Below are 23,533 nucleotides of genomic sequence, written 5' to 3' on the forward strand. Positions count from 1 at the left end.
TGAGAGTCCCATGGACTGCAAGAAGATCCAAACTATCCATTCTGAAGGAAATCAGCCCTGAGTGCTCACTGGAAGGACAGATCCTGAAGCTGAGGCTCCAATACTTTGGCCACCTCATGAGAAGAGAAGACTCCCTGGAAAAGACCCTGATGTTGAGAAAGATGGAGAAGGGGATGACAGAGGACGAGATGGCTGGATAGTGTTCTCGAAGCTACCAGCATGAGTTTGACCAAACTGCGGGAGGCAGTGGCAGTGGCATAGCGTGGGTGGTGCAGGGGGGCCAGCCGCACCGGGCGCAACATCTGGGGGTTAGGGTTAAGGGGCGCAAATCCACAGGTTAGGGGGCGCAAATTACTTGCCTTGCCCCGGGTGCTGACAACCCACGCTACGCCACTGGGCAGTGGAAGACAGGAGTGCCTGGCGTGCTCTGGTCCATGGGGTCACAAAGAGTCAGACATGACTAAACGACTAAACAACAACAACTTCAGCAGATAGCATTTAAGAACACAATAATAATTTTGCTGGATCAGGCCAAAGGCCCATATAGACCAGCACCTTGTTCTCACAGTGGCCATCTGGATCCCTCTGAGAAGCCATAGCTTCTTTCTTTGTAAGCAATTTGCACCACCATGTGAGGGACATGCTTCTGCTGTTTCTTCCACTGCTGTCTCTTGGCTCGGTTGAAAATTTAACATTGGTAGTGCCATCAGTGGCACCTTGTAGTAAAACAGCGGCAAATGGCCAATGTGAACTTCTGACTTTCACCCACCAAATATTAATATAGAAGAGTTATTTTAAAACAGCTGTCAACAAGAGGTTTGGTATGAGGGGTTTTTTTTTTGGGGGGGGGGTAGATCACCCAGCGATTTAGCTGGGGTAGGTGGGGGAACACAAGTGTGTCCAACATTATTGGTTGCAAGAAAGTACTCATTTGGGCCTCAGAGACTTTCCAATAACAGAAAGTTATATGCATATGAAATGATAAGTGTCAGGGAACATATGAAATGATAAGTGTCAGGGAACTGCCATCGGAGCCAAGGGTGGCGCTGAGGCTCCCTAATGATGATGCTGGAGAGGGAACCAGCAAAGGGAGAGAGGACGCTTCCGCTGGGGAAGGAGATAGAGGTGACACCAGGGAGAAAGGGGAGTGCGAGGGAGCTGCGGAGAGAAGGCTCCAGGACTCTTCCAGTGGAACCAGTGGGGAGAGCACAGGACCTCCTCTGGGGATGCCCACTCTGCGCAGACAGCTTTCGCGCAGAGAAGGGAGACGACGATTGGGTGTGAAAGAACTCTTATGTTGGAAGAAATTCAGGAAACACCCACTGATGGATTCTTCCAGTGATTGAGACAGTCATGGTGTACTGACTGTCCAGCCTGGGGGGGAAAGTTTTGTCCAAACTACTCAGCCTGGAGCAGTTTGCGCTTTACGCACAAGCAACCCCATACCCCATTACAGCAAGGAACATGGTTTTTTTCCCCTTTTCTTAATAAAATTTTTATTAACAATTTCAACATAAAATATCATCTTCATTATTTCCTCCACCTCCCCAATAAACCCTCGCCCCTCCACCCCAAGACTTCCCTTGGCACATCTCTCTGATTTCTCAACACATATTGTTCTTTGCATACTGTAAAATTGAATAAATCCTTATATTATCTATCTACTATATTAACCATCAATAGATTTGTATATGTCCTACCAAGAAGTCCAGTTCATTTTGTTGTCTTTTTAGGTAATTTGTAAAGAGTTCCCATTCTTCTTTGAAGTCACAGTTGTCCTTATCTCGCAGTTTGTATATCAGTTTAGCCAGTTCTGCATAGTGGAACATGCACTTCGTTTTATTGCGCCTCATCTGATGGTTATAATTCCCTCCACTTCTTATTATTCGCAAATTTATTAAAGAAAGCAGGTGTTGAGAAAAGAAAAAAGCGAAGGAACCGTGTGTGTGTGTGTAAAAACCCAGAAAAACTGTCAGCTCACATTGACAATAACCACCGATGCCCTCCAAATAGGTATCCAAACTTTGGGGGGGGGGGGGCTGAAAAAGGGTGTTCCAATGTAGCAAGGGCATTAAGGTCTTCAGACCATTGTGGGTATTTCTTTTTCCAGGCTCCAAGTATAAGTCTCTTAGCAACCATTACAGCTTGCAAAAAAAAACAACACTTGCTAACTCCCTTCAAATCTAGGGGTCTGTGGGCTTCTGCTGCGCCCAGTAAATGCAACTCTTGTGGTGAAGACACCGCTGGTACAACAAACGCGTGCCCGGGCAGGCTTATTACTAGGCAGGAGGCGGCTGCGAAACTGCGAAACCCAGTGAGAACCTTCGCTTGCCCACAACAAACATGGCAGCCGGAAGGTCTCGCGAGGCTTCCCCGGGCGAAGGAACGGAGAAGCGCCCGAGGCGCCCCCGCATCGCTATGGCAACGGAAGATGCTCCTGCAACCGTCGCTGGGTCTCTGCGCTCTTCTGTTACCTGCGGGCGGGAGGACAGGTGAGCGCCTCTCATTCCCCGCTGCCCCCGGTTCAGCGCTCGCACCCATTTCCATCCAGTGCAGGGCGTGAAGGTGTGTTCCTTTGCTTTGATTCCCAAGAGTCGAAAATTTTCCAGTGAACTTCAGCTTCCCAGGGTTGTATCCATCCAGCGTGAGTCCTGCTTAGAGTAGACCTTAATCAACTTAATGGCTGGCTCAGGCCCATAGATTTCAGAGGGTCTGCTCTGAGTAGACGTTAGTTGGATACAGGGTCAAGATAAGCTGTTTCATCCGAGAATACTTGCAATGGTTTGCATCACAACCCCCTCGACCGCCTTCTCTTAAAAGGGGGTGTTTGTATGGTTTTTTTAAAAAAGAAGTCGGTTTAATGTTTATTTGTGTTATTTAACATCCCTTTTTGCACACACAAGCCCTGCAGCAGTAATTGACATATTGCTGCCTGAGGCAGAGCAGCAAATGATGTATTTATCACTCAAGTTCAAGTGCTTAGTACTCAAGGCCAGGCAAGTTATTTTGGCACCTAAGACAGAAAATCTCATAAGTACGGGTGGGGTGGGGGGTGGGATACAACACTATAATAAGTACAAATTAGGGCTGCAATACTGTTACTTGGAAGTAACTTACTGAGATGGCCATTGGATCACATTGTTGACTTTCCAAAAGGAAGTGATCTGAGAATGTTGGAGACTTATCACAGCAATCAGTTGCAGGGTTATATTGTGCTATATTACTGCATTTTTTTTGCTGTATATTTTATTTTATTAGTTTTCTATCCCTGCCTTTTCTCCAATGGTACATCCCTCCTCTTTAGCTTCAGAACAACACTGCAAGATAGGTGACATTCAAAAAACGTCGAGTGGCCCAAAGTCACTCTGTGAGTTTCAAAGCTGAGTGGGGATTTGAACTGGGATCTTCCTGGTCCTGTTCTGACACTCTGGCCATCACATAACACATAACACATATCCTAGCCTACCTTGCAAGGTTGTTGTTGTTGGAATGGTAAAATTGGGTAGAAACCTAAGTATATCAGCTTGAGCCCCTTGGAGGAAAGGCAAGATATAAATAAATGATAATTCATGTTCCTTTTTCTTTTCTTTTATTTAGCTGCATAGACACCTCTATTCACCAGCAGATTCTTCCTTCTAATGGCTGTCTCACCTTCCTTTTTGCATCCCGAGGTGCCGGAAAGATTTGCCAAACTAGTGAACATCACAGTGCTGGATGGACACGACTTGGTAAATTTTCCTTTTGAGACAATTTTTATTTATCTTGAGTTCGGTATTTTATTTTGTATAGTACCACCACATTTATTTCACAATATTTATATACAATTTGATTGTAAAACAAAAGAAAACATCAAGACAGTTTAAATAAAGAATGAAATAATAAAATTATCAGTAAAAAAACATTTAAAAACAACAATTTAAAACATTTTTTTCAAAAAAATTAAAATCACTGATAAGGTCCAAATCAGATTAAAGCACATATCAGCATTCTGCATGTTTAGATTGGCTTGCCTAAACAAAAATGTTTTTAGCAAGTGCCAAAAAGAGTGAATATGTCAATTGGCAGGGAGTTCCAAAGTGTAGGTGCTCTCTTCCACTCTCTGTCATTATTAGGTGCTGCACAGAAATGAAAAATAAAACAAGTCATGTTCAAAAGACAAGACCCCTCAGATTAGGGTGGCAAAGAAATAAACATGCTTATATTTCTCTCTGATGTTTTTGAATCTCAAATTTGGTCCATCTTTCAAGTTAGGTTTGATCTAGAACAGGGGTGGTGGTCCCCCAGACCCTTTGGGGGGGGGTGTCCATACCCTCCTTCCCTGGACTTCTCCAACCCTCCTTGAGTGTTTTTGCCTGGCTGGGATGTGTCCTTAAAGTGAGATAATTCCTCTTACTTGCTTAAATGGATGGAGACAGGCATACAGGCATGTGGAGAAGAAGGTGTGATCTTGTTCAGGTGGTGTGATACTTGAATCTGTCCCATACAAAAAAGACTGAGTGACACCATCTCCCTGTTTGATAGAAAGGTGTCAAAGGAGATGGGCCAGTTACCTTTGTGCGTACCGAATACAATGGCATCGTCCTTGGTGACTCTGCAAAAGTGGAAAGTTCAGCAGAAGGAAGTGCGAAATATAATTTCACTACCACCTTTGACTGCCAGCCTGAAGGGCCACACAGCCTGGATGACATTGCACACAAACCTTTGCTATGTGAGTAAGAGTGTTCCTCCCTTCCTTGTTTCCCCATTTTAAACAGATGCTTCTGAATTGACAGTCACTTAGTCATTTAGAAATTGGGAGAGAAGAGATTGGTTTTGTTCTTTGATTATTTCAAGGGAAACATTGTATCCTGTGCATATTTCATCCACTAGAACAGGCCTGCGATAACTACCCTCAAAGCACTTTTGTTTTTTTTATTTTTTATTTTTATTTTTAATAAATTTTTTATTAATTTCCAGATTTTTAACAAACACAAAAACAACATAAAGACAAACATAAAAAGTCATTCTTTCTTTACCTCATTTCCATAAGCCTCTTTTCCCGGACTTCCCCATACCTTCCCCTTTTTGCATCCTTTATTTTAAACAATTGTTCAGCAACCCTTCTTAGCCAATTAAATATAAATTCATTCTCCTTTTCAATTTCACCCTGAACTTAACACAATTTACCGCTGCAATTCTGCGTCTTCCTCTCCCTCAGCATTTTAGCACTCCTCAATTTTATAGTAACTCTTAAGATATATTTTAAACTTCTTCCAATCTTCTTCCACAGTCTCTTTCTCTTGGTCGCGGATTCTGCCGGTCATTTCTGCCAGTCCCATAAAATCGATCACTTTCGCCTGCCATTCCTCCAGCGTGGGTAGCTCTTGTGTCTTCCAATACTTTGCTAGGAGAATCCTTGCTGCCGTAGTAGCGTACAAAAAGAAATTCTTATCCTTCTTCGGCACCAGCTGGCCGACCATACCCAAGAGAAATGCCTCTGGTTTCTTGTTAAAGGTGCACTTAAGCACTTTCTTAATTTCATTATAAATCATTTCCCAGAAGGCCTTAATCTTTGGGCAGGTCCACCAAAGGTGGAAAAAGGTACCTTCAGTCTCTTTACATTTCCAACATTTGTTATTGGGCAAATGATAAATCTTCGCAAGCTTGACTGGGGTCATGTACCACCTGTAAATCATTTTCATAATGTTTTCTCGTAAGGCATTACATGCCGTGAATTTAATACCTGTGGTCCATAACTGCTCCCAGTCAGCAAACATAATGTCATGACCTATGTCCTGTGCCCATTTAACCATAGCTGACTTCACTGTCTCATCTATTGTATTCCACTTCAACAGCAAGTTATAAATTCTTGATAAATTCTTAGATTTATCAAGTTCTGTTAGATTAAGGAACTTTTATTCCTTAATCTTAATAATCTGGTTTGCCACTGTGAGAACAGAGTGCTGGACTAGATGGGCCACTGGCCTGATCAGCAAGCTCTTTTTATGTTCTTAGAATTTTTATAGCAACCAGAGCTCTTTTGCAGCCAGAACTTGCTGGAACTCAGTTCTGCCACCTCTCAGGTGGGTGCCATTGCCATTCTAAGAGAACAAAGGAGACACTCGTGGTGAGTTCTGGCACCTCTTTTTCTAGAAAAGTAGCACTGATAGCAATGTGAGAAGTAGGGCTTGCCAAATACTATCTAGTGAGTTTGTGAGTGAAATGAATTTTGAACTTTGTTTTGTAGCTCCCATGTCACACTATTTCTGTATTTTTTAAGTTTCATTAAACCAACCTTGGTTATAGCTCATGGTTTATAGAGAGAGAGCTAAACCATGAGCCCAGGTGCAGACAATTTGGTAAGTCAAACTGTGACTTACTGCAGTGAAGCACCAATATACATTTAGGGAAGAGCAGAGTGGCTGGGATCTTCTGTCCAGGATCCCACATGTTTGCACCAAGTCATGGCTTGTCTCAGCAATGCTTGAAAACATGAATTACGAAGCTGGCTTGTTTTAGTTAACTATAGTTGAGATTAAATACATATTGTAAAAACAGACAGCACCTCCTTCAGTGATCTATCCCTTCAACATGGTCAGGGTATCGTAATGTAACACATGCCTGCTCATTTTCTTGATATTGGTCTGAATGATTTCTCCAAAATGTGATCCTTTTGAAATTATGGACAGGATCCCTGTTTGGACAGCTAAGTGGGAGATGCAGAGCTGAGCTACTTAGATATGTGATTTTTCATTGGCCAAATTACAGGATGGTTTTTTATTTTTGTGCCTGGCTTAGGGAACCCCTGGACCCTGGAAAGGCATGCCAGAGAGAGTTAAACTAGGGCTCTTCAAATGATCAGGGGCAGTAGTTTCCTGAGTGTCCCTAGGATTTCTGAGAAGCCCAATGATTCTTGAGAAGTTATTCAGTGAGATGATGGTAGGGGGTAGCATAAGGTTACCAGATTTTTTTCAATGAATCTGGGGACACTTCAACTTCAATGGATTTTGTATGGGGACTGATTTGTAAAAGCAGGGACTGTCCCCGGGAAACAGGGTCATCTGGCAACCTTAGGGTAGCAGCCATTTTTAAAAGAGCAAGCATCCCACTTCAATACTTCTGGGTGCTTCTGCATCACAGATGTTTAAGGAATGTTATCAAATCTTATGTTTGGTATTCCCAGTCACTGTGACAGAAGTTTTACCAAAGGAGAAGAAGCAGAAGGAAGAGAAGACCATGACCCTTGGTCAAGCTGTGATGGACCTTCTACCTTTACTAGAAGGTTAGTGATAGAATTCATCCTTGGTTTGCTTTATCCCTTTCCTTGGCATTCACACTATGGAAGTTATACAGTGGTCTAGTTCGCACTTAACACTAAGCCATGGCTTGCTTAGTTTAAACTTGGCTTGTTTGATTGTGCAAACTCAGTCCTGTAGCTTGACCAAGAGCAGCTGGTGTAGTATGTGGGTTGGTGGGTCTGGACAGTGTGGGGTGGGGTGGTGGTTGAGGTCCGGCTGTGTGGGCAGGCTGGTGGAGCCAATCTGGTGCTGTTACTGGTGCACATGCACAACCCTCCCATTGCCCAAACACTGGCATATCCCATACAGGTAAGTGGCTGTTGGCAGGAGGGCAGCTCCACATCTCCATACTGACTGTTCCAGAGCTTAACTATGCTTTGTTTGTTCCCAACAACCCATGATCACAAGCCATGGTTTGTTGGCAGCTTACAAACCATGACTTGTTCTAGCGTTGGCTTGTTATTACCTATGAACCCATCTTGGTTTGTTAACTTTGGCTCATTTGCCTGCTCTATCCCAGATTCTTGCCAACCTACAGAGCAGCGTGGCAAGAGCAGCTGCGTTTCCTGGTGCTTTCCCAAAAAACTTCCTTTTAACACTGCTTGGCCACACCATCGTTTGTGATTCCCCTCCAAAAATTCTTTCTCTGCAGGACTCTGTGAATTTAGCGCAACACTTCCACTATTTCCTGTGCTAGGCTCTCCCCTGGAGACCCTCCGGCCAGATGCCAAGGTATTTAAAAAAACAATAATAGAGGCATTTCTTTAAAGAAACTGTATGCAGCAACATAACTTCAATATCTCTGGCTTCGAAATATTGGTGGATAGCACTTCAATCCTAACACACATTATTTTATTTAAATTGTTTCTATCCTGCCTTTTTGCCTGGCTATATGTTTCCAGCTTAAACTTAATATATAATAAACATAAGGTTTTCTTTTTAAACGTAAGACAGTTGACTGAAAAATATACTCTGTTCCAACTGCTGCTCTCCAAGGGTTGTTTAGTGAGATGTGGAAATCCACACACCCCCAAACCCCTATTTCATTTTTGTGCCTGAAATAAACACCTCCTCATGGTTTATTTGCTTATTAGTGTGTGTGCAGTGCGCATCATTCAAAGCATTTTTATCCAGCTTTAAAGCATAAATGTTTTAAAAATTACTCCCAGATTGTCTTACAAAAGTGTCAGTGACAAGTAAGGATGGGGAGAAATTTGGTTCAGTTCACACTTAAAGCAGGATCTACCTAATTTGCACTTGCTGAAACAATATGCAAACTGAAACATAGCCATCCTTCAAATTCACACTTTTCTGAATTCTGCAGTGCATTGCCCAACTAAGTAATGTGTACAATAATGATATACTACAGTAAAGTGTACATACAAATGCATATATTGCTAAAAATAACATACAAGAATGCATTATATGGGAAACGGTTTTGCAAAAATGTGTATATTTGGGGAAACTGCATAGAAAAATGTATTACAAATATTTTCCACTAAAATGCTGATGAGGACCTGTATTTGTTTTAAATTCCAAGCTGATGTGGAGAACTGAACTGAAGACTGGGAAAATGAGAACTGAGAGATTTCACCCATCCCTATTGATAAGATAGTCCCTGCCCCCAAGCTCACAGTCTAAAAGACATAACACAGAAGGAAAAGGAACTTAGAGACAGGAGGGGAAAAGCAAACTAATGTGTTGTTTCTTAGCTGGATTATTGCCCAGAATTCTCTTGGGCAACTGGATTGTCTGAAGCTCCTGCCTTGGAAGCATGGGCTGGTTCATCCATGAACCTTCATCATGGGTGGGCCCCACAATGACTGTCTTTGGCACCAGCCACCTCTTAAGCTTCCTTCTCCCGAGTCAGGGAATAGACCCAACAATCTCTCTCCACATTCATTTTCCTCAGTTGCTGGCTAGGTGGAAGTGGGTAGGGGGAAAATGTCCTAATGACTGGATTTAGCAGAGAGACCTGGCCCAGCTGGATCTCACTAATCTAAAAATGAAGCAACGTGACTGTTTTCTGCTCAGCTGTTTTCTAAGGATTGTATTGACACCACTGACCTATAACTGATACAACCATCATTCCATCTTCCTGGTGAACTCTGAAAATCCCTGGGATCCCTTGAGGAACACCATGGCAATTTGAACTTGCATAAAAGCAATATACAAGTTTATAGTGCCAGCATACCCCAAACCTGATCTTGTTTTTGTAGTGCGTCATCAACGTAACAGTATCTGTTCAGGAGAGTCTGCTGTCCCCATGGCAGCTGTCCGAGGGCAATCTCCTTAGAGTGACCGTGGAAGGTGTTTATTCAGTCCCTGAAACGTTCCTGCCCACTGGACCCCCACAAAACTATATGATCGGCTTGCAAGTGCCTGCTGTTGGCGAGGTGAGTCCTGCTGAGATCCTGAACTCTTGTCTTTACTGTGCTCTTGCTCATGCTTCTCTTGCTGCAGTCACAGGGTGCTGTGATTGGGGTGACTAGTTAGAAATAGCCAGTAAGACCTCTGGTGGCAGCTGGAGCTTCCAGGAGGCTGGAGAAGAGAATTCAGCATCACTCCCCCACCCCCCCAGTTCCCTTTTGCTGCTGTTAGTCTCCTTTCAGGAACAATGGGAGAGCCAGCTGTCAGTCTTCTAATCTGGTGAGAAGACAAATCCCCTCTGAACTGTATTTAAGCCTGGCTTCCGAGGTTTCTTAGAATAAGACCCGCACCATCACTAGAATTTTATTGCCTGTTAACTTTCTTTTTTTTTTGCTTTGTACATGAGTCTATATTAATTATTTTGTAATAATTGAATTTATTCTCTGTCTGCTAAATCCTTTATTTTATTTTTTTGCTTCCTTTGTATTTATATAATGTTTTATAAACCTTTCTTTCTGCAATCTAAATCCTGCAATGTTGTGTATTTGATAATAAATGGATGTCCATTGTAAACTGCTTTGGGCACAGCTTACTGTGAAAAGGTGGCATATAAATGAAGTAAATCAATTAACTGAGGTAAAAACCAGAGCCTTCTTGCTCCAGTTGTAAGATACTAGACTTCTAATTAGTTAGTTACATAATTGATTCTATAATTAATTATGATAGTTTTGGGCATAGTGGATAGCAAGATGAAGAATGTAGATTTGGGTGGACACAGGACAGGAGCAGAGAATAGGATGGAAATCACTGTCTCCTTACATCCATATGCATGGTACACTTAATGCAGAGTGCAGTACACTTAACACATAGTACTGTACACTCTCTACCCCTCAGCGTTTGTTCCCTAAGATGGCTGCCTCACCCTGCCTAATGGTAGGGCCAGCCCTGTGAATTCAGATCCATGCACCACATGATAGATGTGGAGGTGGCAAACCATCCCCTGCCTCTGCCCCTGGAATTGTTGTGTGGCCTTCAGCAAGTCACTGGCTCATTCCTTGAACAAGCCTCAGGTTTAATGGTGGTCCCCTCTTTGGATTTGGAGGGCAAGTGCAAGTCATAGTTTGTCAGTATGGATGTGGTGGTAGACTGTGGTATACTGTGAAGCAGGAACTCAGAGGGGAAATTGTAGCTTGTGAGGGATGAAGGATCAGGGAGGAGGAAGAATGTCAGCCTGAGGTTTGCTCATGTGATGCCAAATTGGGGTTTTGTGTTAGAAACACGCTGAGCCACTGTTCACTGTTTTTCCACCTCCCTTGTAAAATTTGGAAAACAGTGGCCTGTCTCATACGAGCCATTTTGGGGATGCCACAGTGGAAACTTAAAAGGCACTTTGCAAATTAAAAGACCTATATAAATCATTCTTAGGCCTCCCTTTTGTAACTATATTGGGGTGTTTATTAGGGTGTGTCTGTACCCCATTTGTATCCACGCCACTCTATACTACACTGTATATGTGTGTGTGTGTTACTTTGCTGATTACTTGAATCCTTTATCCTTTGTGATCATTCCAGAAAGAATGCCCCTTCCTGTTCAAGAATGGAGTACTGAAGTTTGGTGGTGAGAAAGAACCACTACCCCGGCCCAAAAAGTGGCCGGTCACCAACATCTTAGCACCAGGGGGGCAGAATATCCCAGACTCCTTTATCGTTGGTGGTGCTTACGAGGAGGAGGATGGAGAGCTGAACACACAGGAGGTGACTTTGAAAGAAAGAGCTGGGACAGAATATAACCAGAGTAGCTATTTAGAATCATAAAAATGTGATAATTGCTGGATAAGTCAGGCCAGTGCCTAGTTTTTCCTGAAACCTTGTCTTTTCCTACTGGAGAGCCAACAGAGAGTATAATAGCCAGAAATGAATGCGATGACTTACACTTCTAAGTCTAATGTGCAAAACAAGCGTAGGAAGCGTCAGAAGGATGGTGTCCGGAGGGAAGCATCTTCCAAGATATGTTTGCTTCCACTCATCAACTTCCACACTAGAATGTACTTTGCCCATTCTGTCCCATCCCCCCAAATTTGTTTCTAGTGCCACCATTGAAAATAAGCACTAATTTATATAGTGACTGAAATGAGGGTTTCCTGCTGCAGAATTTATCATTTTCTTTACACGATGATTTCTAGAGCTTCTAAATGGTTCTTTTCTTGCTTTCTTTTTAGGATAGAGATCTCAGGATCCAGGCAGAAACTGTTAAAAAACGGATTATGTGGGACTTGGAAAGGCGCTGCTACTTAGATCCTCTTGCTGTGATCTGGTGAGAAAACATAGGCCTTTCTCCAGGGGCTCATAACTTACATAGAATGGCCCAAAGGAACTAGATGAGGCCTACTGCAATATAGTGGCTAATAGCAAAGAACTGGCAATCTTGTGGGAGACAACTTCAGACACTATTGGGTGGCCAAGATCTGACTGGCCTTGACCTGTACAAAAGTTATTGTGACAGTTACTGAGATAAAGCTCTATATCAGTGCTAAGTAAGTGTTAAGGGAAGGGCCAGAGCTCAGTGGCAGAGCATCTTCTTTGCATGCAGAAGGTCCCTGGTTCAATACCCGAGCATCTCCAAGTAGGGCTGGGAGAGACTTCCTGCCTGAAACCTGCTGCCAGTCAGCATAGACAAAACAGAACTGGAAGGACCAATGGTTTTACTCAGTAATAGGCAGCTTCCTACATACCTGTGTGCATCTATGGCTTGGTTTGCAGTGGTGTCTGTGGCACATCAGATTATTAGTAATAGTATCGTAACATTTATATATTGCCTTTGCTTCAAGGAATTCAAGGTATTAAGCATGGCCCCCTCACCCCATTTTATCTTCATAACAACCTTGTGGGGTAGGTTAGGCAGAGAGTGAAAGTGACCAGCCCAAGGTCACCCACTGAACTTCTGGGAAGGGCTATGGGAATATAAACCTGGGTTTTCCCCATTCCTAGTCATAAATAGGCAACCGTACTGACTGCCAGTGACTGCAGGGGTGCAAACAACCCATGCATTCTGCAAAGCAAATAGGAATAACCATAATAGTGAGCAAGTGACATGTTGCTTAAATTTCTGGTACTGAACAGAAAGCAGCTATTGCTCTGTGTCTGCTTCTCTGTGATGCAAACTCTCTACACCTGGCATTAGCAGTGAGAGTGGCAACAAAATTTAGAGCCAAACCAGAAGTGTCAGTCAGGACTCCATTACTTGGCTGTGACTGCTGGCTGACACACATTTTCTGAGCAAAGATGTATGGTATAGCCACATTTTCAGGTGTATTCATACCATTGGTGGCCATTTTGTTCATTGATACAAAAGACTAATTGGTGTTTCATCTTCATTATATTCCATATTTTCCTCCCAACAGCCTTGTGAGGTAGATTAGGCTGACAGATGGTGACTTCAGGGACAAGTGGAAATTTGAACCCCAGTCTCCCAAATCCTGGTCCAGCGCTCTAACCATTACATCACACTGGTCTAGAATAATTATTGTTTTCTGCCTGCCTTTCTCTATGCCACAGTTTTCGAAAGCGGATTGCAGATTGTCGGTACTGGCCTGTGGAGATGACCAGAGTGCCTGTGGTCACTTCCACCAAAACAAAAGGTGGAAAAGCAGACAAGGTAAAGTACCTGTTATACTTAAGCATGAAAGGTGAGAACAAGTGGATGCTTAAATGTTGCCTTGATTCATTTGCTAGAGGTATTATGCCTGGGGAAAATCTGCAGCTTAATGAAGAAGTTCTTCCAGAGGAGAGTCAGTCATGAACCAAGTGTGGACTTTGGTTGGCATTAATGCAGGCAGAATGTGTGCGTACTAGAGACCTGAATCACGTATATACATTATTATTATTTTATATTTTGCATTACTCAGAGAAACATAAAAAGGTTTCAAAGCAAAAGAAGAGCATTCGTATAATTAAAAGTGTTTAATCATACTGGTAGAGCCCTCAGGGATGCTACGAGTCATTGCCCTATCTCTTTTGTTGTTACTTGCCTGAATGTGTTCTTGAGACAAAAATGAGCTCTGATCAGTTGGTTTTTCTTTATTACCCATGCAAGAGGCTGATTGCCTTTTTGTTCCTTGTCTCAGGGAGGCTCAGCTGGAAGTTCCTTTCTTTGCCAGGTCTTCATGCCATAGTGCTGCCTAAAACCTTTTCTTGAAAGCAAGGCCTTGTCCCACTTGCTTGGGCTTTCACCCAGCATACATTTGAGAGCACTTATACCCATCTGCCCCATGATTATCTCCGAGATCATTTTGGTCACTTGCCTCCTGTTATGAACTCCCTTCCTTGCAGACTCTCCGAAGTCCAAACCTGAGCACCTTTCACAAGCCCTGTGAAGCTTGCATATTTCAGGATGACTTTCAGTGCTCGGAGCTGAGTCAGCAAATGATGGGGAAAGTTCTGGGAATTTGCTGAAGTGTTCTTCTGATTTGTTGCTGTGATTCTGTTCCCTCTTTGCTTTGCCTGCTTGCTGTGAGCTTTCAGGACTATAGATTGAGGTGATCTATAAATCTCTGTTTTTCAATTTCCAGGGAGGAGGAGGTGGTGGAGAAGAAGAGCAGATTTCCTTTCATGGTGTGGCTTACATCAACGCAGTGCCTTTGCTCTATCCTGGAGTGAAGCGGATCCGGGGTGCATTCCGGGTCTACCCTTACCTTGACAATGAGGTGTTTGAAAAGGTAAGAACCTGCACTAAGTGGCCTGCCTTTCACTTGATGCTCTTGCCATGGGTCTCAGCAAGTGAGGTGAGTCTCGCATGCCTGAACAGGAGAAAAGAGGAAAGGCTTTAGCCTATCCCACGATATATCTTGATGGAGCTAGGAATACCACGCTGAAGACAGATGTAATATTTCAAATATTTAAGGCACTAAGATTACAGAGTTGCAAACATCTAACCTATGTTAGAATATCTGGTCTAAAAGGGGAAGACAAGAGCCAATTGGTTGCCTGGGAGCAGTTACTACATGCCATAGGCAAACAGGTGAAGTGGCTGTTTATAAGCCTGTCATATTGAAAGAGGAATTGCAGTGAGTTCTTCACCCATGGTGTGAGACCAGCTTCTGCCAAGACACTAAGTCAGTCTTCAGTACTGTCAGTCTTCCTTTTGTTTTTTGAAAGCTCCTTGTCTATGTCCACATGTTAAGCCTTCCCATTATTTTTAAAAGGGAACATTTTCAAACAGTAGCCAAACTCTCTCAGGGACTGCAGAAGAGAGGAGAGGTATCTTGCCAGTGTTGTGTGCATTAGCTGATCAGGTAGATTGGGGGGTGGGGGGCGCTTGAACAAAATGCAGACAGTAGACCCCTTTCCTTCTCTCTTGTTTCAGACGAAGTGTCTCTTCAGTCTTTTCCGTGACATCGGCCACCAGACAGCCCTGAATAAATTAGGGCTGCTCACCCCACATACCAAAGGTATCCTTGGGAAGACCACAAAGGAAGACAGGCCCGCTAAAGAAGTCGTAATGAGAAAGGTGAATGTGGAGAGAAAGTCCTGGTGAAATTCCTGATGTGTTTGAAAACAAAAAATTACTTGGCAAGGAGGGCAAACAGAAATGAGGGGATTGTGCTTTGCATAACAAGAGCTGGGGATCTTTGGCCCTCCAGATGAAGCGGAACTTTGCATCCGCTTCAGCAAGGATGTTCAGTGGCTAGGTACGATGGCAGCTGTTGTTCAGCAACATCTGAAGAACCAAAGTTCCCACCTGGAAGCCTCCTATATAACCACTGTAAATGCCACATCCCAAAATGACTGTGGAATCATGGATAATGAATGGGGAGAACACCCCATGTCTGTTCCTGAGGGTCAAGTCAAAGCACCACCAGGCCTGTAACAGCTGCAGTGTTTTCTTTGGGCTATGGTGGCCCATAGCAGAGTGCTTTGTGGTGGGCTGCTCAGCCAGTGGCAGTGGGCAGCAGCTGCAACGCTGAAGTTGAGACAGCTGGCTAGCTCTATCCACTATTTAGTTTTCTTACAATGCCTCAAGGAAATGCTTTGAGGTCCTTAGTATGGAAAGTGGGACTGCAGATAGGCTCTAGGTCACATGGCTACCATAGTTCTGGCCTTGGGGAACAGAAAGGCAGAAGCTGATTGGATAGAAGCTTCCCACATAGCAGCTGTGCTAAATCTGATCATTGTTGTTTTTTACAAGGCATCTAATATTGTGAGAAGGGACACATCTGATACCACAATTGAAGCGGCAATATCTATATGCCAGAACATTGAAGGACAGGTAAATATATTCCTTAAGTGGATGACCGGGAAATTGTGGACTCGAATGTGTTTTAAAAGCTGGGACTCAGGTCTGTGTCATGTGAAACCCATGGATTAATAAGGGAGTGCCTCTTTATTACGTGTGTGTCTGTGACATGTAGTGGGTTTGCTGACATGTGATATCATGCTGTAGTTTGGCATTGCATGAACAAACCCTGTGCTCACACTTCTTCCCCTTTTCTCTTGTGTGCTCTGTTTTAATTAGTTACTTTGTTTTTCATAGAAACTGTAACTTGCCATGACACCTGAACAATGGTTTGGGCAGGCCATTCAAATGAAGATTATAAACCACAAATTGATCTTTGTACTAGGTTTGGGCAAATCATGGTTTGCTGGTTGAGATGTAACTTGGAAATCATGATCTCTATGAAGTAGCTCATTAAAGTGAAGCATGTGAGGGGAGTGAGGCAGGGGAATGCACAAGTACAGGCCTCATTCATTCAACACTCTCACCATGGTTTGGTGTTAACATGTGAACCAAACCACATGAAGTGGGATTGAAGACTTAGGAGTGGAGTATATTTCTGTATATTTGGTTAGTAAGATAGTATATTACAGTGGTACCTCTGGTTACGTACTTAATTTGTTCTGGAGGTCCATTCTTAACCTGAAACCGTTCTTAACCTGAGGTACCAATTTAGCTAATGGGGCCTCCCGCTGCTGCCGCCACGCCGCCACCGCACGATTTCTGTTCTCATCCTGAGGTAAAGTTCTTAACCCAAGGTACTACTTCCGGGTTAGCAGAGTCTGTAACCTGAAGATTGTAACCCAAGGTGTTTGTAACCCGAGGTACCACTGTAGTTTTCTTTTAATGCCATCTTGGGCTGTATGCTGGTTGCAGTGTTAGAAACTGAGATAAGAAAGCCAGGAGCTAAAAAGCTCCTTAAACCTAGGTTATGGGCACAACAAAAGAATGTCTAGGTGCACATTTTTTATAACAAGAATACAAAACTGAAAATGAATGAACTGCAGCTAAAATATTATGTTCATTTTTCACATGGCCTAGTCCTTCCCCTGCCCACACCCCTAATATTCTTAAGAGGGTCTCTTCTCCAGTCTTCAGAGAGTAGCTGGAAGTGGGAAGGCAGAAAAAGGTCCTCCTTTCCTTCCACTCTGCAGTTTTAGTTTGAAATCTTAGGCACAGTACCGCGCCTAGAGCTCAGAAACTGCTTGGGCTAATGAAATTCCCTGTCACAAAATGCACCAAGAACAATGGGAGTTTCGAACACTGGCTGGTTGTATCGTGCTTGCTTCCCATCATACAAGGCCTGAATTTGCAGAACTTGATTGTTAATCAGAAAGCTAATGATGTGCCACTCAAAATCCTTTGTCGATGGAGTTTATACAATAGTGTAGACAACAAGGGAGCTAATATTTCTTAATAAAAGGAACAAGCAAGATCCTGATATGGAAATATGTGTTCCTTCATCTACCAGAAAGGATTTTCTGAAAATATGGGCTGCCCTACCATATTTCTTTCTGCCTCCCTTGTTTCTTAAAGTCTCTCCCCTGCTTGTTTAAACATTATTCTTTAGTTTTATTTATCAGTCTACCAATCTGTCAACCAATCAGTTTTCTCATTTCTTCCTCATTTGAAACACGTGAAAGAATGAGGATCCAACAGTCTGAAATGGTGCCAGTCTGTCATAACTTTCTTTATTATAAAATAGTAATTTCCTTTCTTATATATAAAATAATGAAATGATATATAGATGAAAGTTATCAGATGAAAAGTGGAACATCTATCTTGACTTCTAGTCCTAATTGCTTCCCTGTGTGTGAATATTAAATAAAACCATTTATATGGGGGCATATAAATTGAGCAAAATGTTGAAGATGCAGCATAGATAAGGCAGATTTAGCAGATTTGATTGCCCCTAAAAAGAATTATTGGAAAGATGCAATTAAATATAATGGCATATATGTTATTCTGAGAGCAATTCCATTAAAATTCCATTATACTGTTTGGTAATATTAAGGATTGTGCTTCAGTGTCTGTTAGTAGGGATATATGCTTTTAGTGGCAAACATTATTGCTGCTTTTAAATTGGAACCCAAGACGATTCCAATTAATGACAGGCAGAGCAATCAATGAGGTGGTGCAAAGGGAAAATCTCTGGCAGATACCAACACTTCCTAAGCCCCATCCACTTTTGCCAATTAGGGTTCAAGGTGTGTTTCGAGGCAGATGTTCCTTTTTTAATTTTCCCTATTCAGTCGGTTTTTAGTTATTATCATTGTTTAGATTATTTTATTTAGATTTAAGTCTCCCAAATGTCTTACAATACTGTTAAAAACATGAGTAAATAGATTAGCAAAAAACAGCAGTCGTGAGAAACGTGGGCAGCACACTAATAATAATAATCCATTGACACTAATGGGAGGGGTATTGATGACCAGTTCCTGGTTGCTGTACTTTTTTGGACTTTCTGTGGGTGAGACAGGAATGAATCAAACGAATCTTGTGGTTCAAAGCATTTTCACAAGCAAAACTTTGGATGTATTCCAAAATGGACATTAATTGGTGTGATTGAACCACTAGAGAAGCACACTTACCCTATCATGTACAGTTTACTCTCAGCGGATGAACTCCATATAAAACTGATTTGGCCATTTTACAGTAGAAGCTTCCTGTACACTGTGCTGGTTAGCGAGTGCCTGCAGTGTCACATTCCCACTCCCTCATGCCTGCCATCCCTGGAGCTGTTTTACCATTTTTCCTTGTGACAAATCAGCACTTTTCATGCAATGCTTGAAACTTTCTTCTTAAAAGGTGGATAACTCACCTAAGGAACGCGGGTGGTGCTGTGGGTAAAACCTCAGCGCCTAGGACTTGCCAATCGCATGGTCAGCGGTTCGAATCCCCGCGGCGGGGTGCGCTCCCGTTGTTCGGTCCTAGCGCCTGCCAACCTAGCAGTTCGAAAGCACCCCCGGGGGCAAGTAGATAAATAGGGACCGCTTACCAGCGGGAAGGTAAACGGCGTTCCGTGTGCTGCGCTGGCTCGCCAGATGCAGCTTGTCACGCTGGCCACATGACCCGGAAGTGTCTGCGGACAGCGCTGGCTCCCAGCCTATAGAGTGAGATGAGTTCACAACCCTAGAGTCTGTCAAGACTGGCCCGTACGGGCAGGGGTACCTTTACCTTTTTAACTCGCCTAAAGCTAGCAGGAAGGGCACAGCAGGTGTTGATCAAAATTAGAATCATTGGCAGATTCATCTGTTGAATGCAACGTGAAGGCACAGTTAATGTAAAGCCTATGGTGGCCAGAATGCTTGTTGCTATTAGGAATTCCCACCCTCCACTTCCTCTTTTGCACTGGCCGGTATATGGTGTGAGAGAGATGCAAACTGTTTAATCTTCATCTATGAAAATGCTCTTAAGATCTTAAGACTGAGAACGTGTCAACCTGCTTTGTCTTTTCAGCAATATATAGAAAGCGGGACGTATATTGTGATAGAGTTTGCGTTGGACAAACCTTTGGTGCCCAAGCGTTTGCCAGAGGAGCTCGCCAACCGGTGCGCATGGGCAGTGATCTGGGGAGGGAGGGATCTCAAGGAACACTTTCTATAAAATTTATCATGTATCCTAAAGTGCTCTGTAAATTCTCCTTCAGTGGAGTGGAGGAGGTTCTCCTGAGATGGGTTATTCCTTCCATTTGCTCCATGGGCAAGGCCAGGCCAGTTACTACAGATTTTTAATCTTCCATGGTGTCCTGTTCTGACCATGAGCTAGAGTGGAAAACATCTGAAGGTGGCACAGTCAGTTGGTTGGTAGCAAGAAAGGTCATGCTAGAGTTGTAGGACCTTGGACAGCTCCAGCAAATTGCATGCTTTTACAAAGGTCCTATTCACACTATCATTAGGGCTGGGGGAGAAATTAGATTCTGTTTGCATTTAAAGGCAAAATGACCCTAATGCATAGTTTTCGGTCTGGGTTTTAGTCTGGGATCTGACTTGCGGAACTCCTGGCTCATAGACTTAAGTGTTGGTATCTGGGTCTAGGGTCAACATTTGTGTATAGAATTGCAGACTTGGAACCCACTGAATTTTGTCTTGCACATACAGGGTAAAGGAGATGATTCCTCCACGCCCTCAACTCCCTCGAAGGACTGCAGGAGCTAAGAAGGTATAGAGCAGAATAAATGTACTCACCCAGCTTTCTGTACACTGCCTGGGGGAGTGGGGAATTGAAAATTCTGTGCTAGGAAAAGCTTAGTGCTGCAAACCGAATAGTTTGCACAAATGTGCATATTATCTCTTACTGTGTGTAATTTATTTTGCCCCACTTGACACAATTTATTCTGGTTTGCCTTGTTATGGGGACTTAAGCAGCACACAAAAGCTGCACCACCCCCCAACCACTAGAAATATTGTTCAGCCACCCTAGGGCTTCTGAAAGCTCAACAGGTATTGTCTTCTTACACATACTTCCAAGCATTTATGTGTTACCATGAGAGCTATAAACATGCCTTTAAAAGGGGGAAGGGGGAGGAAATAGAGAATTGCTGGAAATCCTCATTATTGCATTAAGCAGATATTTTGCTTCCCTATAGAATCACGACACATACACAGCCCTGAGAATTTGGTTAAGTGGTACACTATCAGAGTCTACATGCCACTTCCTTATGTGGTGAGTCTTTGGGCTGAAAGCTAACCTGTCTCCTGATTGGAGGTCTGTGATTCTGAAGGGATCCTACTCACCTTGCACACATTTGCCAAATAAAGTAAGAATAAAAGCCATGTACAGGGTTCCTGTTTTATCTTTGCAGCAGTCTTGTGAGGTAGGTTAAACTGAGACACAGGCCCAAGGTCATTCAGTGAAGTTCATGGCTGAGTGAGGATTTGAACTGAGATCCCCTTGGTCCTCCTAGTCTGACTCTGTCCGCCATGCTGTGCTACCTCTGGCATGGGATGACAATAAACACTATCTCTTGCTTTCAGCCATCACCCAGCTGTGCTGCCTGTGCCCCTACTCTAACACCCACGATGGGTTTTTCCGGTCTCAATTCTCTTTCAGTGCTTTGATGCTCCAGAACATACATCACAGCAGTTTTCCTTATCTGGGTATCTAAGCACATACTTGCACTGCACCTTGCACTTTTTTGGGAGGGAAGTCTTTCAGAGACTTCGCTGGTGATAAACTGGTATATTCAGTCAGAACGGTTCTTTCCAAGCAAGAGTTCAGATGAGTCACTCGTTGTCTCCGTCTTTTCTTAGGAACATAGGAAAACGCCTTATGCTGAGCCAGACAAGTGGTATTTCTAGCTCAGTATTATCTACTACACTGACTGGCAGTGTCTCTCCAGGGTTTCAGACTAGGGTCTCTCCCAGCCCTATCTGGTGGTGCCAGGGATTCAACCTGGGACCTTTTGCATGCAAGACAAATGTTCTCCCACTGAGCTTCTGCCTTTATTTCTCTGTCTTTTTAGGCAGTAGAAGATTACCACACTCAGGTCACCAGCATTGCTGAGGCCATTCTGGATGAGTATCACGAGCTGTTTGGCAGGCAGTTGGTTGAAGGGTATGCCATTGACAGCCACACCCTGGAGAACCAGAAATGCCAGCTCAACTATGAGCTCAACAGCTCTGGGAAATACTTCGCATTTAAGGAGCAAATCAAGGTATAAGCTCCATTTCAATTCATTTCTTTCGTACATGGTTGTTACATCAGTGAATTTCTTCATTGCTTTCTGTGATAAAATGATACCTTACTGAATCCCCCTGCATTTTAAAAGCCACGTTTTCTTTAAATCTCATTTAGCCCAATAGGGGATTAAAACCTGTATTTTCTGGATTTCTGTCCCCCCACTCCCAAAAATGTGTTTGAGTCCTTTGGGGTCAACTGGAGGGTTTATGTTCCCTGCAGCATGCCGTGGTGAAAATTGTGCGAGAAAAGTACTTGAAAACAACTGCATTCGACAACTTGGACCAGCTCCAAGCTTTTCTGAGTGAGCTGTACGTGTACCTGGTGGATCAGATGCATGTTGCTCTGAATCAGGTAAGGCCAGCTTGGAAGAGAAAGGCACACCTTAAAAAGTGTCAAATCTACAAACCATTGTTTTATTCTTGGGACTGTTTGAGGACTTGTCAGAGGTTGGAGTAAGAATCAGTGTTGGAAGCTGTTTATGTTTTAATCGGGATTTTGGACTGTCAACTACTAGTTTATGGCTTCTATACTGATTCTGGGGTTGCCCTACCACTCCCTTCTGCTCCAACCAGCACAGTAGTACAGTCATACCTTGGTTGTCGAATGCCTTGGTATTCATACATTTTGGTTCCCAAACGCCACAAACCCAGAAGTGAGTGTTCCAGTTTGCGAACATTATTTGGAACACAAACGTCTGACGCAGCTTCCACAGCTTCCAAATGAGTGTAGGAAGCTCCTGCAGCCCAGGTGGCTCTGTAACCCCATCACATATTATTTACGCACCAAGGGGCAACCTTCCAACCACCCCATTATTACTGAAAATCCCATTCAGGTGTAAGCCTCTGCCATTTGATCTGTAATAGTTACATTATTCTCTTACCTTTGGGCAGGTGCTGTCCCAGCAGACCCCCAGCCCTCCTCCTCCCAGCTTTACCACCTCCGAGCAGCTCCGTCTTTTTGCCCGCGAAGCCCAGAACAACGGAGACTATAACTTGGCAGCGACTTACTACCAGGAGGTAACAGAACTGCTGCTCCTCTCCAAGCAGAACAGCTGCAGGAACAAAGAGTCTCTCTGGTGTTAAGGCAGAATTGGAGACGTTTAGAAAGGATGTTTTCATCATTTGCATTTTAGGATGTGTTAAAAATCCTAAGGGGCTGTGGGAGGGTGGTTGGGATTTTTTTGGGGGGGTATCCATGTCTTTTGCAGCTAGAGGCAAGATGTGAGAGAGGTGGGATTTGAACCAATACAGCCCATTTTCTTAGGGAAACATAAGGGGTGCATATTGTTCAATAAGGTTGAGATGGTAAAATAACTCCCAGGCTGTATGGCTTTGGACTGCGGGCAAAGGATTACATGAGTAAATGCTCCTCCATTTAAAACTGCCCACACATGGAACGCAAGGATATAAGGGAGAAGTGTTCTATGCCAGCTTTCTCCCTGACATGCTAGATTTCTCTGTTCTGGGTCCCCACCTCCTCTGATGGGAAACATTCAACCATGCATCCACCCCTGCTCACAGTTCATGCCACCTAAACTGCTCTTTCTTTGAACTAGGCCTCATTGACTGAGATCTTGAGCGTCAGAAAGAATATTTCCCAGATAAGATTGACTAGTAATGACCTTTACTGTTGAGTGGGTGCATGACAGTGCCTACTTCTCTAATAATGTGTGACTTGGCTTGTTTATATAATTGGCACAATTTTTTTATTTTTTTGCTTCTTTAGTACCATTTATTTTTGAAAGATTTCTATTCAGTCAAATGGTCTCCAAGCAACTTGCAAGAAATCTAAAACAATTCAAGAAACGCTGCTCATCCCTCACCAGTTGGGTGGCTAAGAAATGTGTGTGGGGGGGTGAATGATGCTGAAGAGTTTTCCCCAGGCCTCTGCTGCTGTGGGAACTGGAAGAAATATTCCCCTGCCTCAGTCCTCTT

The 23,533-nt window shown here is 43.4% G+C and overlaps 1 protein-coding gene across 1 annotated transcript in view; it reads left to right on the forward strand.

Moving 5' to 3' along the window:
* The first annotated feature begins 2,384 nt into the window (after positions 1-2,384).
* CFAP70 (cilia and flagella associated protein 70) overlaps positions 2,385-23,533 on the forward strand; it is a 33,065-nt gene continuing 11,916 nt past the window's right edge. Inside the window, exons 1-17 of the mRNA XM_079953566.1 lie at positions 2,385-2,492; positions 3,598-3,728; positions 4,526-4,708; positions 7,163-7,261; positions 7,930-8,009; positions 9,497-9,673; positions 11,219-11,401; positions 11,866-11,960; positions 13,202-13,301; positions 14,215-14,361; positions 15,009-15,152; positions 15,831-15,911; positions 19,377-19,468; positions 20,018-20,078; positions 21,382-21,573; positions 21,819-21,950; positions 22,490-22,615. Coding sequence (XP_079809692.1) covers positions 2,419-2,492; positions 3,598-3,728; positions 4,526-4,708; positions 7,163-7,261; positions 7,930-8,009; positions 9,497-9,673; positions 11,219-11,401; positions 11,866-11,960; positions 13,202-13,301; positions 14,215-14,361; positions 15,009-15,152; positions 15,831-15,911; positions 19,377-19,468; positions 20,018-20,078; positions 21,382-21,573; positions 21,819-21,950; positions 22,490-22,615 — 2,097 coding nt within the window. The 5' untranslated portion in view covers positions 2,385-2,418. The remainder of the gene's footprint in view (positions 2,493-3,597; positions 3,729-4,525; positions 4,709-7,162; positions 7,262-7,929; positions 8,010-9,496; positions 9,674-11,218; positions 11,402-11,865; positions 11,961-13,201; positions 13,302-14,214; positions 14,362-15,008; positions 15,153-15,830; positions 15,912-19,376; positions 19,469-20,017; positions 20,079-21,381; positions 21,574-21,818; positions 21,951-22,489; positions 22,616-23,533) is intronic.

This window comes from Podarcis cretensis, assembly GCF_951804945.1.
Source record: "Podarcis cretensis genome assembly, chromosome: 14".
Lineage (NCBI taxonomy): Eukaryota > Metazoa > Chordata > Lepidosauria > Squamata > Lacertidae > Podarcis > Podarcis cretensis.